Here is a 14,386-nt window from a genome sequence, read left to right as displayed (position 1 = left end):
AACTAAACCCACAGCACTAAACCGAGATTCAACAATCAATTACCCAAAACTAAACCCCCAAAACTAAACCAAAATTCAACAATTCAATCAATAATCCACAAATCAATCAACAATTCAATCAAAAATCAATTATCCAAAAGTAAACCGAGATCCAACAACATAGAGAAAATGAGAAAACCCCCAAAACTAACCTCATTTTTTAGTTGCTCTTTTACGGGATGTTTTGGGCGAGGACCTGGGATTTTCTTTGTCTTTGGCATCAGACGTCCCAAGTGTCGGCTTCACCCTACACTGCAGCTTCTTCCCGGACGTCTTCACGGGTGGTTTGGGTGAAGTCATCATTTTTCTTTTCCGGGAAGGGGCAACCGCTTAGGTGAGGATTCCGACTCCTCTGATGCCTTCGATTTTGTCTGAGGACTCCTTCGCGTAACAAGTTTGAAATGTTGTTTGGGTTTGTTTAGATCTATTTCGGATTAGGATTTGTATTTGGGGGTTTCTCGGTTTCGGAATGTTATAGAGCGCGAGAGATAGAGTGCGGGGATGAGAGCACGAGAGAGAGAGCGCGAGGATGAGAGCACGAGAGAGAGAGAGCGCGAGGATGAGAGCGCAAGGATGAGAGCGAGACAAAATGAAGGTTGTTTGGGTTCAGCGTTTGTTTCGGAGATGAGCGAGAGAGGAGGGAAGTTGGGTTAAGCGTTGGTATGGGAGGAGAGAGAGAAAGCACATACGGTTTAAATGAGAGAGACAAAGAGAGGGAAATCTGAAGAAGAGAGAAGGCGGGAACAAATAAGTCAGGAGAGTCAAAATGATAAGAATAAAAAACATGAGGGTGAAATGGTAGTTGTACAAATGAGTTAGTGGTATTTTTGGCCAAATTAAGATTTTTGTGGGAAATTGGAAAAACTTATTGTAATGGTGGTAGATGAGGCAATTTCTCTAAATAAAATCTACCGGCTTAGGAATGATTTATGCTGCATTTTTTTAGAGAGACTTCTCATCATAACTAAAGCAACATTTTTCATTCGGCTATTGCACCCAAAAAAATAAGTAAGGAATTTCATGCATAATTAAAAATTTCATTGGACTGAAGTATAAATAACACATGGAATCATTATAATTTACCAGACTCTTTTCTCGTGTATGTGATTTTGATGTGTTGTAGCTCCTTGACAACGTCGCTGATGCCCATCCTCTCGTTCTGCCTCTCTTCTGAACACGAAACACCAATCCTGAAGATTGAACGCAAGCAGATCCATAAACCATTGAGGTCCATGGCATCTTCTTTGATGTGACGTATCTCTGATGCACCGGCGTTGTGTTCATGACTCTCTTCTCTTCTTGCTTCAACTCGATCTGCTCCGACCAGCAAGTTCGTGTCCACTATATTGGAAAGTTGTTATGGCAATGGCATCTTCACAAAGTTGTGAAGATTGAGACTATCTTTGAACATCTCATCGATTGGTTGTTTTCCCGTGAACATCTCTAGCAAAAGGATTCCATAGATGGAGACATCCTCGGCTCTTGAAAGCTCATCGCCCATTGGATGCTTTGCATATTAATCATCAGGTACATATTTATTAACATATTTATAGGATAATTCTGATTCTAAATTTCACATCAACATAATTACATATAACATGAATATTATCTAGAGCAATATAGCCAATATAACCTCTTATCATGAGGGAGATACTTTGATCTGACAAAAATAAGCTAAAAGGGTCTTCGAGAAACTTTGCCAATATCCAAAATCGCCGATACAAGCAACCATGTCACCATCCTGAAGAATATTGCTCGGTTTTATATCAGAGTGAACTATCGGCATGTGGAAATTGTTGTGAAGATGATCAAGAGCATTAGCAATGTCAAAGATGATGTTTATTCTCTTAATGAAATTCAAATGTCTCCCTTGCTTTGAACTGTTTGTGTATCTCGAGGGCAACCACTCTTCTAGACTGCCGTTGATCATAAATTCGTACACCAAAGCTCTGAAATTGTTTCCTTGGAAGTCAATACTCGAACACGCAGTGACAAGCTTGACAACATTTTGATGCTTAATGCTCCACAAGACCTTACATTATGAAATAAAACTCTTCAAACCTTTTGATGCTTGAAGGTTCAAAACTTTTACCGTAACCGTGAGAGGGCTATTTTGAGTTAGGATATTTGCTTTGTAAAGCGACCCAAAACTTCCAGACCCAATCAAATTACCAAATCCATCAGTGGCCTTTAGAAGATCTCCGTACGATACCTCCAAGAAAGATACAGCGAGTGGTGATTCATCTATGGTCTTAGATGTTCTTTTTCTTGTCCGAAGAAGTAACCACAACAATAGAGCAGCTAAAAGTAGACTCTCAACTAGACCACATACAACCAAGACAATAAGCTTAGAGGGTTGTTAGTGCTTATTGTTAGACTTGGAGGGCCATTTAGGCAGGCCTAATTTAGCGATGCCTACTCAGAGCCTTGAATTCTCTTCGACCAAGATTTCACTTGCATTTAAGAAGATCCCTTTGGTGGGCACTTCACTTTCAAGATTATTGAGAGAAAAATCTGCGTACTGTAAGAAGCGAAAATTTTCCAAGTAGGTTGGAAACATTCCAGACAAATTGTTGAGAGAATATTGAGCGAAAGGTCGATTTCTAAAAGTCCTTAAGATTACTAAAAGACTATGGAATACTTCCTTGCAATGAGTTCCTTCCTAGAGACAAGTACTCCAAAACCTCACACCTGCCAAGACTTCCTGATATTTCTCCGGATAGCTTGTTATACAAAAATTGCATAAGGCCAAGGTATATCAGTCCACCTACTTCAATTGGTATATAACCATTAAAATGATTTTCAGACAAGTCTAAACCTGTAGAAAGAGATGATAAATAGAGCACTTCTTTCGGAACGCGGCCACTGAGATTGTTCCATAAAGAGACAATAAATTCAAGTTCTTGCATTTTCCAAGATGGGGAGGTATAACTCCTTGCAAGTTGTTCAATGCAAGGTCTAATTGATTGAGCGAAGTAATATTCCCAATAGAAGATGGGATAGTTCCAGAGAGTTTATTATTACCTAAATTAAGTATGTACAAATTTTTCAATTTACCAAGTGAGCTTAGTATCGGACCAGTCATTTGATTGTCTTCAAAGCCCAGCGCCTCCAAGTGTTGGAATTGATCTAGGGTTTAAGAAAAAGTTTAACGCTTCGTTAAGCGGCAGAATTTTAAAAATTTTCTTTTTCAAGTAAAAACAGTTTTTACTAACCTAGACAAAGTGCAAGTACATGTAAATAAAAACTAATATGAGCATAATAAATTTACTAACCTCTTTAGAAGCTTGAACGTTGATGAGCCTTCAGAAGGTTGAAAACGTTCGTCTCCTCGTAGCACGTCTCTCTTTCTTTCCTCGGCAACTCGAGCAACCACGAAAGTTTCTATCACTAAATCACTCGAAATAAAAGGAATCAGTGAGTGGGTTTTAAACACTACGACTTAAGAACGAGTCTTGAAGTCGCAGAGCTAAAATCTAGGTCAAATGAGGACCTAGGTGCCAAAACAATAAAACGAAATTGACTAGAGAGAGAGAGGAGAGGGGCGGCCACAATGTCTAGAGAGAGAGTCTCTCAATCTCTAACTTGTGTGGAATGAATGAAATGAGAGGAATGAGGTGGGGTATTTACAGGAGTAGGGTTGGCCTTGGAAAGAAGTAGTTTCCTCATATTTTCCAAGCCTTTATGAGCAATCTTTTATTACCCATTCCCATCCAAATATGCGCCCATCTCATTCAAATCCCCAAGGGATTAGTTTCCTCTTTTGTTTCCCTTCTTGGTTGCCTTGGCCGATTCCCTTTGTTTCCTCAAAGAGAAAATTTGTTTCCTCTTTTTCTTTTGGCAAGTATCTTGATACATTTATGCACAAAATATTCTCTTTCTCTTGGGTATTTGGGCGCCCATTTCTCATCTAGAAGGAGCTTCTAGAAGCTTCTTCATTTGTTCATGACAACATGAGAAAGGCCCATTAAGAGTTTTCAATAAAATTCTTATGAAATGAAATTAATCCATAAGGCCCAATAAGACTAATATTGGCCGAGTGAAACATGTCATTAAATGACCTTGTCAAAAAATTTATTGACATTCATTTCATCCTATGTCTCAAAAGACAAAAATACCCTTTTGACTATTTTCGTTCTTGTTTTGACTTAGCTTCCAGTTTAACTATTCCTAATCGATGTGATTCGTGACAGTGACCTCATGGATCCAAATGAACAAAGCTTGAGCTAAAATACTTGGACTCAAAAGTTCACAAACCTTTTCCAAGTTTAGCTTAATGTCAACTGACTCCACTAAAGAGTTGACACTGAAAATCTCTCGGTTCAAATGAATTTATTTTCTACTCAAGAATTCAACCTAATTGTAATGAGCGGATCCACAGAATATTATCAGTGTTTACCCTTCATGAATATCATCAGCCAGTCGGGATTTACAAAATTACCATTTTACCCTTCTAGCTGTTATTTCCTCAACTCCTTTGTCGCTTGTGAATAAGTTAGAAACAATGTATTGACGAGGTGCTAACAAGTCACATTGTTTCATCCAAAAGAGTCAAGACTCAATTTGGACACTGGCCAGTTCATTTATTCACACTCCAAGGAACAAAGCATGAGGTGATATACATTGCATTTCAGCAATCTTGTACATGAATTCCATATCTATGAGAACTTCACAAAGTTACTCATGACATTCTCACAACTTAGTACTTCACCAATAGGCCTTGTTCAGAATCACATAGTGAGTCCGAACTCTGACTTTCTCAAATGAGAATACTAAGATGTGAAATGACATGTCTCATTTCAGGATTAAGGTAAGCACGATGCAATTCATACGTACTGACTTCGAGACATAAGAGATTAAATGGTTTGTTCTTATCTTGTCTCTAGAAGTGCACTGGTCAATTCAGTACCTTCGGAAGATACCTAGAAGAACTATAAAGTCTCCAACTCTCAATGCCTCATAACCAGACATCATAGATTCTTCTAACAATCATACTGAGGTCAATAGTCTTTTGACCCTTAGATTGCGAATATATCGTTTTAAGCAAACTACGAAGAGTTTGTTCATGCAAATCTATATTTGTCTCTTCGTAAGTTGTTTAGTTTGTTTATGGACTAAAGACTAATATTTTATCATAAAACTTCAAACAGACACGGAAGAATGAATGAACGTTTCAACTTTTTATTAATGAATAAGCCATTACAAGCAAGAGTCTTCATGAGACTTTATTACATCAAATGTACAATATAAAGATTACAACTCTTCTTGTGGGCACCATTGACAACACCAAGTTCACCAGATTTCCGATCCCATTTGGAATACTTCCTTTTATCTGATTCCTTCCCAGTGCCATTAACCAAAGCTTGGTTGAGAAGTTGCCAATATATTCGTGCAGTTCACCACCCAACTTGTTGACGCTAATGTCGAGGACTTCCAAGCTTGTGCAGTTAGCTATGGATGCAAGGAAGTCCAAGTCACCATCCTCGTGGCTTCCAAGGTTATTGTGGTCAATGCTTAGTCTCTTCAAATTGGGTAAATTCAAAAATTCGGGAACTTTTCCAGTTAGCCGACTGATCAAGTTGGTGTGGAAGTAAAACAGATCGAGCTTTGGTAGAAACAAGTGGCCCAAGTAAGATGGAAGCTCTCTGTGAAGCTCGATCTCTTGGACAGTGAAAGCTCGAAGCAATGAGAGATTGTACATCGACGGAGATATAATCCCACTCAGTTTATTCCCTCCCAACAAAAGTAACGTCATTCTCTTCAACATCCCGAGGCTGCTTGGAATGTTCCCGGTTAAGTGGTTTGATTTGACCGTGAGTATCTCCAGAGTGCGTGACAGATTAGAAATGGAGCTCGGGATTTTGCCACTTAAATTGTTGGAGGCTAGAGCAAGTAGTTCAAGATTAGGGAACGAAGCTATTCCGGAGGGATAGCTCCTGCGAGCTCATTGTTGTACAGATTAAGATGTCGGAGATTGAAACAACGCGAAAGGTTTGCCAGGATTGTGCCATTGAAGGAGTTGTTGTGCAGGTGAAGATTATGGAGACGGCCAATCTCTTTTGGGATTTGGTGACCGAAGCTGTTGTTTTTGAGGTCCATGTTGGAATCGATCTAGGGTTTAAGAAAAAGTTTAACGCTTCGTTAAGCGGCGGAATTTTAAAAATTTTCTTTTTAAGTAAAACTAGTTTTTACTAACCTAGACAAGAGCATGTACATGTAAATAAAAACTAATATGAGCTATTAAAGTTACTAACCTTTCTTGAAGCTTGAACCTTGTAGAAGCTTTTGGAAAGTTGCAACGCTCGTCTCCCCTCGCAGCACGTCTCTCTTCCTTTCCTCGGCACCTCGAGCAACCACGAAAGTTTCTATCACTAAATCACTCGAAAAGAAGGAATCAGTGAGTGGGCACTTTTAAACACTACGACTTGAGAACGAGTCTCGAAGTCGCAGAGCTAAACACTAGGTCGAGTGAGGACCTAGGTGCCAAGACAAGAAAAAATCGAAAATAAACTAGAGAGAGAGAGAGAGGATTTCGGCCACAAGTTCTAGAGAGAGAGTCTCTCAAATCTCTTAAACTTGGATGAATGAATTGTGAGGAAATGAGGCTCCTATTTATAGGAGAGGTCTCACATTCAATAAGGTAGTTTCCTCTTCTATAGAATATCACATATTCATGAGCAATTTCCTCTTTTTTCCCTTTGAGATACTCGGCCAAGCTAGGGCTTCTAGAAGCCTTGATTTGTTTCCTATTTTGTTCAAGGCTTGCCTTGTCTCTCAATGTGGCCGATTCCCTTGTGCATCCTTATGCAAATTTGTTTCCTCTTTTTCTTTTGGCAAGTATCTAAATACATTTATGCACAAAATAAACTCTCCTATTTCTCTATTAGGATAGGCGCCCAAGTCTCTCTAGAAGGAGCTTCTAGAAGCTTCTTCATTTGTTCATGACAACATGAGAAAGGCCCATTAAGAATTTTCAATAAAATTCTCATGAAACGAAATTAATTCACAAGGCCCAATGATCAAGTCATGGCCGAGTGAAACATGTCACAAAATGACCTTGTCAAAAAATTTATTGACATTCATTTCATCCTTTGTCTCAAAAGACAAAAATACCCTTTTAACTATTTTCGTTCTTGTTTTGGCTTAGCTTCCAGTTTAACTATTCATATCGATGTGATTCGTGACAGTGACCTCATGGACCCAAATGAACAAAGCTTTAGCTAAACACTTGGACTCAAAAGTTCACAAACCTTTTCCAAGTTTAGCTTAATGCCAACTGACTCCACTAAAGAGCTGACACTGAAAATCTCTCGGTTCAAATGAATTTATTTTCTACTCAAGAATTCGACCTAATAATGATGAGCGGATCCACTGAATATTATCTATGTTTACCCTTCATGAATGTCATCAGCTAGTCGGGATTTACTAAATTACCATTTTACCCTTCTAGCTGTTATTTCCTCAACTCCTTTGTCGCTTGTGAATAAGTTAGAAACAATGTATTGACGAGGAGCTAACAAGTCACATTGTTTCATCCAAAAGAGTCAGGACTCAATTTGGACACTGGCCAGTTCATTTATTCACACTCCAAGGAACAAAGCATGAGGTGACATACATTGCATTTCAGCAATCTTGTACATGAATTCCATATCTATGAGAACTTCACAAAGTTACTCATGACAGACTCACAACTTAGTACTTCACCAATAGGCCTTGTTCGGAATCACATAGTGAGTCCGAACTTTGACTTTCTCAAATGAGAATACTAAGGTGTGAAATGGCATGTCTCATTTCAGGATTAAGGTAAGCATGATGCAATTCATACATAGTGACTTCGAGACATAAGAGGTTAAATGGTTTGTTCTTATATTGTCTTCTAGAAGTGCACTGGTCAATTCAGTACCTTCGGAAGATACCTAGAAGAACTATAGAGTCTCCAACTCTCAATGCCTCATAACCAGACATCATAGATTCTTCTAACAATCATACTGAGGTCAATAGTCCTTTGACCCTAAGATTGCGAATGTATCGTTTTAAGCAAACTACGAAGAGTTTGTTCATGCAAATCTACATTTGTCTCTTCGTAAGTTGTTAAGTTTGTTTATGGACTAAAAGACTAGGGTTTTATCATAAAGCTTCAAACAAAGAAAGATTGAATGAACGTTTCAACTTATATTAATGAATAAGCAATTACAAGCAAGAGTCTTCGTAAGACTATATGACATCAAATGTTCAAAATAAAGACTACAACTCTTCTTGTGGGCACCATTGACAACAGTCCATGCTTCTGAGAAAGCTCAGGTTTTCGATAAAGGGAGATAAACGGCCGTTGAGTCGGCGTGAATGGATGAACAAACTAGTGACCCTTCGGTAGCAGCGACCACACTTAATTCCTGACCATTTACTAGAAGTGTGTCGATTCGTTCCATGCTCTTAGAGCCCCGAGGGGGTCGATGACATCATTCCTGAATTTGACCAAGGAAAGTCAGTCTGTGTCGTTTCCCTCGGCCGAATTGGCTGCGAAAAATGACAAGAGAAATATGGATAATAGCCTTACGGCCCATGAGATTTCCATGCTTGGTTTTTCAGGAGATGGAAGATAAAGAGAGTTTGAGGATTAAGGGAGAGTTGGGAATGGTGTGAATGATATGCTCATTTCCTGAGAATGATATGCTCATTTCCTGAGAATGATATGCTAAGAAAATGGTGTGAATGGTATGAGCTTGACATTCTAAAGGTCAAACTCAATTTGATATCGAACACATTTCTCCTTGGTGATGCACATAGAAAGTTGTAAATAAATGAGAAATTCATGACATTAGCCTCTACATAGAATTTATTGGGTCGTTGGTTGAGAAAATACAACAAAGACTAACAAGCTGAGAGTTTAAATGATCTTCCGAAATTACATGTTCAAAGACAGTGTATTTTAAGATTATGCAGTCCTTTTGTCAGCAAGCTTGACCCGACATTGCAATTAGTCAAAAAGAAGAACGAACTGGTTTTGGACAAATAAAGCTAAGAAAGAAAAAGAAGTTTTATTATTAAAAAAAATGTAAGTTAAGCTGACCGTGTAAATTTCCTGGTTCACCTATTACTTTTGCCCATATATACTTATTCGACCTCAGTTATTTAAACCAAATTTTCCATTAAAAAAACACAGCAACAGAGTGACCAACCATGCGTTTTTTTTATAAGATCGAAAAAAACAGAGAGCAGAAATCTTGTTAAACAGAAACTAAAAATCCATTCTCGGCCGATGTGTCCGGATGAATTTTTACGATATGAAATTACATAGGATATGGACTTGCTACAAGAGCAAATTCTCATATATTAACGTTCAAAATTAAAAGCTCAACCACATAGTGATAATAATTAGAATTGTTTATTTTTATTGCTGGAGCCCAAAAGGGTGAGCTTGATTTTCGTTTTAGTTCCAACTTCCAAGTTCAACCACCTGCAGCTGCAGAGATTAAAAAAAATTAGATGTCAACCTGAACACTACGGATAATCGAGTACATATTTTTAACGTACAAGTATAAGACATTTAAAGTATAAAAATAAATTAAAGAATAAAAATAAACGACTTATTTTTAAGCTAGATTATCCAACCTAGCAATTCACTAAAAGGGCAAAACAATAAAAGTATATGTTTTTAGTTATGTTCAGTCCGTCCCTTGAAAAAAATCTCAATGCTTAGGAATGATTAATCAGGTGAGCCCAATTTTTTAGAAACTTATCAACAAATTAACGCTTGAGCAGATTTTTTTTTATTTTCATTACGTTAGAAAGACATTGGTAATGTTAAGTAAAAAAAACATGTGAATAAATCTTGATGATTTACCTATCTCGTTGCTCGTATAGGCAATTTTGATATGATGAAGCTCCTTGATGACGCCGTCGATGCTCATCCTCTCATTTGGCCTCTCTTCTGAACATGAAATTCCAATGTTAAGAACTAATTGCAAGCAGTTCCAAAAGCCCATGTTGTGTTCGTGGCTCTCTTCTCTAATCGAACCACGTCTTTCTTCAACTTGATCCACTCTGACCCGCAAAGCCGAGTCCATTATGAAGATTGAAATTATCGCTGAACATCTCATCGGTGTGTTGTTTTCCTGTGAACATCTCTAGTAAAAGGATTCCATAGTTGTACACATCTCCGGCTCTTGAAACATCGCCACCCATTGAATACTCTGTACATCCATCACCAAGTACGTATAGTATTATGATTATAAATCTCATAGCTACATAATTATATATTACAAGGAACATTACCTGGGGCAATATAGCCAATGGAACCTCTTATCCCAATGGAACTACTTTTATCCAATGTAAATAAGCGAGAAGGGTCTTCAAGAAACCTTCCCAATCCTAAATCTCACACGCAAGCAACCATGTCACTGTCTAGAAGAATATTGCTCGGCTTTATATCAGAGTGAACTATCGACACGTGCGAATTGTTATGAAGATGATCCAGAGCATTAGCAACGTCGATGGCAATGTTTATCCTCTTAATGAAATTCAAAGGTCTCCCTTGTTCTGAACTATGTGCTTCTCTCAAGTGTAACCACTCTTCAAGACTACCGTTGATCACAAACTCATACACCAGAGCTTTGAAATCGTTTCCTTGAAAGTCAATACTTGAACACGCAGTTAGAAGTTTGACCACATTCCGATGTTTAATGCTCCCTAAGATTTTACATTCCGAAATGAAACTCTTTAACCCCCTTGAAACTTGAAGGTTCAAGACTTTGACGGCAACAGTGAGTTGGTTATTTTGAGTAAGAATATTCGCTTTGTATACCGACCCAAAACTTCCAGCACCGATCAAGTTCGTAACACAAAATCCATTAGTGGCCTTAAGAAGATCTCTGTATGATACCTCGAAGAAAGAAACCCCAAGTGGTGATCTGACTATGGGATTTACTATTCTTTTCCTTATTCGAAGAAGTACCCATGACAATAGAGTTAAAAGCAGCATTCCAACAAGTCCACATACAACCGAGACAAATAGCTTTGACTGGTTTTGATTATTGTTTGGTTTGGAAGGGCATTTGGGTAGACTTAATTCAGCTATGCCTCCACATAGCCTTGAATTTCGTTTGACCCATATTGCACTTGCATTTGTGAAGATCCCTTTGGTAGGCATTTCGCCTTCTAAATTATTGAAAGAAAAATCTACCTTTTGCAAGCGAAAATTCTCCATATATGTTGGAAACTTTCCGAACAAGTTGTTGTGAGAGAGATTGATTACTAAAAGTCCTTTAAGATCACTAAAAGATTGGGGAATACTCCCTTGCAATGAGTTCATTCCTAAGGACAAGTACTCTAAAACCTCACACCTGCCAAGACTGTTTGGTATTTCTCCAGATAGCTTATTATCCGAGAAGTCCAATCGACCAAGATTTACCAATTCACCCGCTTCGTTTGGTATAGAACCAGTAAAGTGATTGTGGGACAAATCTAAAATTCGAGATGATAAACCAACTAATTCTTTCGGAATGGAACCCTTGAGATTGTTCCCATAAAGAGACAATTCGGACAAGTGCTTACAGTCTTTGAGGCTCAAAGGTATAGCTCCTTCTAAGTTGTTAGATCCGAGATATAACTGATTGAGCGATGTCAAATTCCCAAAAGAAGATGGGATGGAACCGGATAATTTATTATATTCTAAATTAAGCCCATACAACTTTTGCAACATACCAAGCGAGCTTGGTATTGGACCGGTAATTTGGTTTTCTTCAAAGCCTATTGCCTCCAAGTTCACAAGATTTCCTATACCAATTGGAATGCTTCCTTTGATATGATTCCTTCCAAATATCATATACCAAAGCTTAGTTGAGAAGTTACCAACGTACTCGGGTAGATTCCCACCAAAATTATTCCCGTAAATGCCTAACACTTCCAAATTTGTAGAGTTAATTAGAGACGCAAGGAAGTCCAATTCACCATCCTCGCCGCTTCCGATCATGTTTTCACCAATGGTCAAGATTTTCAAATTTGCCAAGTTTGAGAACTCGGGAGCTTTTCCAGATAGGCGGTTATGTAAGATTTCAAAGTTGATAAGGTTCGAGGAATTCGAAATATCAGGCACCGGACCACTGAACTGATTGTGGTGGAATAAAAATATTTCTTGCTTCGGCAGCAACATTTGTCCCAAGTGAGACGGAAGCTCCCCATGAAGATCGTTACTTTCAACAGAAATCCTTTGAATAAAAGAAAGATTGTAAATCAAGGGAGGGATTTCTCCCGTCAAGTTATTTCTTCCCAACGAAAGTATCTCCATCATTTTCAACAGCCCAAAGTTGCTTGGAACACACCCGCTTAGATGGTTTCCGTTAAGATATAGCACTTTGAGAGTGTTGGAAAGGTTAGCAATGGAGCTTGGAATTTTTCCACGTAAATTGTTTGATCCTAGAGAGAGTATTTCAAGATTTGGCAATGAACCTATTTCTGAAGGGATTTATCCGGCAAACTTGTTAATAGATAGAGAAAGACGTTGAAGACTGAAACAATGCGAAATGTTGTTCGGGATTGTGCCGTTGAAGGAGTTGTTGTTCAGATGCATAATTTGTAGCCGATGTAGATGGGCGATCTCCTCCGGGATTTTATGGCTAAAGCTGTTGTTTTCTAGGTGCAGATTTCTGAGAAAACTCAGGTTTCCGATAAATGGAGATAGATGGCCGCCAAGCTGACTCGAATTGAGGAACAAACCAATGACCCTTTGGTGGCGACGACCACACTCAACCCCTGGCCAATCACAAAAGTGTATGGATTTGTTCCATGCATTTAGAGCTCGAAGGGGGTCAACTATGTTTGCCTTTAACTGGAGCAACGAAAGTCTGTCTGTTTCATTTCCTCCGGCCAAACTGATAGCAAAAAGTGACCAGAGCAATAGGGATATCAGCCGGGCAGCCCTTGAGAGTTCCATGCTTGGCGCTGAAGCGATTTAAGCCGAGAGAATGAATAGAGTCTGAGAAATAATTAAGAATTGAAGGTTGGAAAATTAATGATCATAGGGTATGAAGCTTCTTAGAACTCTCTTAATTTTGGGCACACATATAATGGAAGTTTGGAAATTTTCATAATAAAACCGTAAAATTTATGGCAAACTAAAACCTTGAATATATATATATTTTATGTTCAATAAAACCACTTAAATTTGATCAGTTGTTTTGGTGTAGTTGAAAATTGTTTGATTGGAGCAGAAAGTCTGATAGGAATATAACAAGCACATCAAGAAATTTGGAGCATAAATAATCTGGTCAACAAGAGAGCTTTATGATTGTACCTGGTCGGAGATCAATGACGTTGGATATTGAGATATCGAGAATATGGAGTTTTATAGTTTTGCTTTGTTTAAATTAGTTTACTTGTACGACAAGCTTTCTCTAGTCTTTTTCTTTTCTTGTCGTTTTATGGTTATAAAACGACTTAGGCTTTTATCAGCTGATTGCCTACGCGGATGTTATCAGCTGATTAGACAGTATATATTCCTGGTTTTGGTTTTATTCTTGTAATCATTAGATTCAGTCGATTCAATTCAATTGAGGTTTCTTTCCTTTTTCTTCATGTTCGTTCTTCGCATCTCTCAAGAACTCGGGAATCCAATATGGTATCAGAGTGAATCTCTTCCGCAAATTGATCGCACTCTCGTCCATTTTTTCTTTCCTGATCTGTTTCATCATCAACATCGGAAATGATGTCAAATCAAGAATCTTCAAGGATTATCGCGAAGACAGAACCAATCGCCGATCCAGTGGAAAATCATTTTTACCTCCACCACGGCGACAATCCAAGTGTTATCCTCGTTCCTCAACTTCTCTCCGGCGATAACTACCCTGGCTGGAGCAGATTGATGCTGATAGCTCTAAGCGTCAAGAACAAGCTCAGCCTCATCGACGGAATCCACCAAAAACCACCGCCAGAAGATGCAACGTTCAACTCATGGAACAGGTGCAACAATATCGTGGTTTCATGGATCCTCAACTCTGTATCCAAAGAGATCGCTTCAAGCATTCAATTTGGGGATTCAGCGGCAGCCATTTGGAAGGATCTTCGAGAGCGCTTCGAACCACGCAATGGTCCGAGGATCTTCAAGACTCTTCGCGAGTTGGTAAATGTTGTGCAAGATTCAAGATCTGTGACATCGCATTTCACTCGAATCAAGGCTCTATGGGAAGAATTCCAGAATTACAAGTCAAGATGTTCATGCGGAAAATGCATGTGTGGAGCGATAAAGGATCTCGCCATCTTCAATGAGAGCATCTACGTCATGATCTTCCTCATGGGATTGAATGACACATATTCTAATACAAGAGGCCAAGTCCTTCTCATGGACCAATGA

The 14,386-nt window shown here is 38.6% G+C and overlaps 1 protein-coding gene and 2 pseudogenes across 1 annotated transcript; 1 reads left to right on the top strand and 2 right to left on the bottom strand.

Moving 5' to 3' along the window:
- Nucleotides 1-1,111: 1,111 nt before the first annotated feature.
- Nucleotides 1,112-8,614, bottom strand: LOC149383263 (uncharacterized; annotated as a pseudogene).
- Nucleotides 8,615-10,068: 1,454 nt separating this feature from the next.
- On the bottom strand, nucleotides 10,069-12,970 carry LOC149383262 (uncharacterized; annotated as a pseudogene).
- Nucleotides 12,971-13,741: 771 nt separating this feature from the next.
- LOC149383261 (uncharacterized) lies at nucleotides 13,742-14,386 on the top strand. The gene has a single exon (XM_089627726.1). It carries the CDS (start codon nucleotides 13,742-13,744, stop codon nucleotides 14,384-14,386), a length of 645 nt encoding a protein of 214 aa, XP_089483852.1.

This window comes from Urtica dioica, chromosome 10 (genome assembly GCF_054948205.1).
Source record: "Urtica dioica subsp. dioica isolate 48M chromosome 10, U.dioica_male_clone48M_v1_H2, whole genome shotgun sequence".
Classification (NCBI taxonomy): Eukaryota; Viridiplantae; Streptophyta; class Magnoliopsida; order Rosales; family Urticaceae; genus Urtica; species Urtica dioica.
This window is presented reverse-complemented; position numbering and strand designations above follow the sequence as displayed.

What these genes read in the sequence shown, in the direction of transcription:
- LOC149383261 (XM_089627726.1), top strand. Translation starts at nt 13,742, where the DNA reads ATGTCAAATCAAGAATCTTCAAGGATTATCGCGAAGACAGAACCAATC.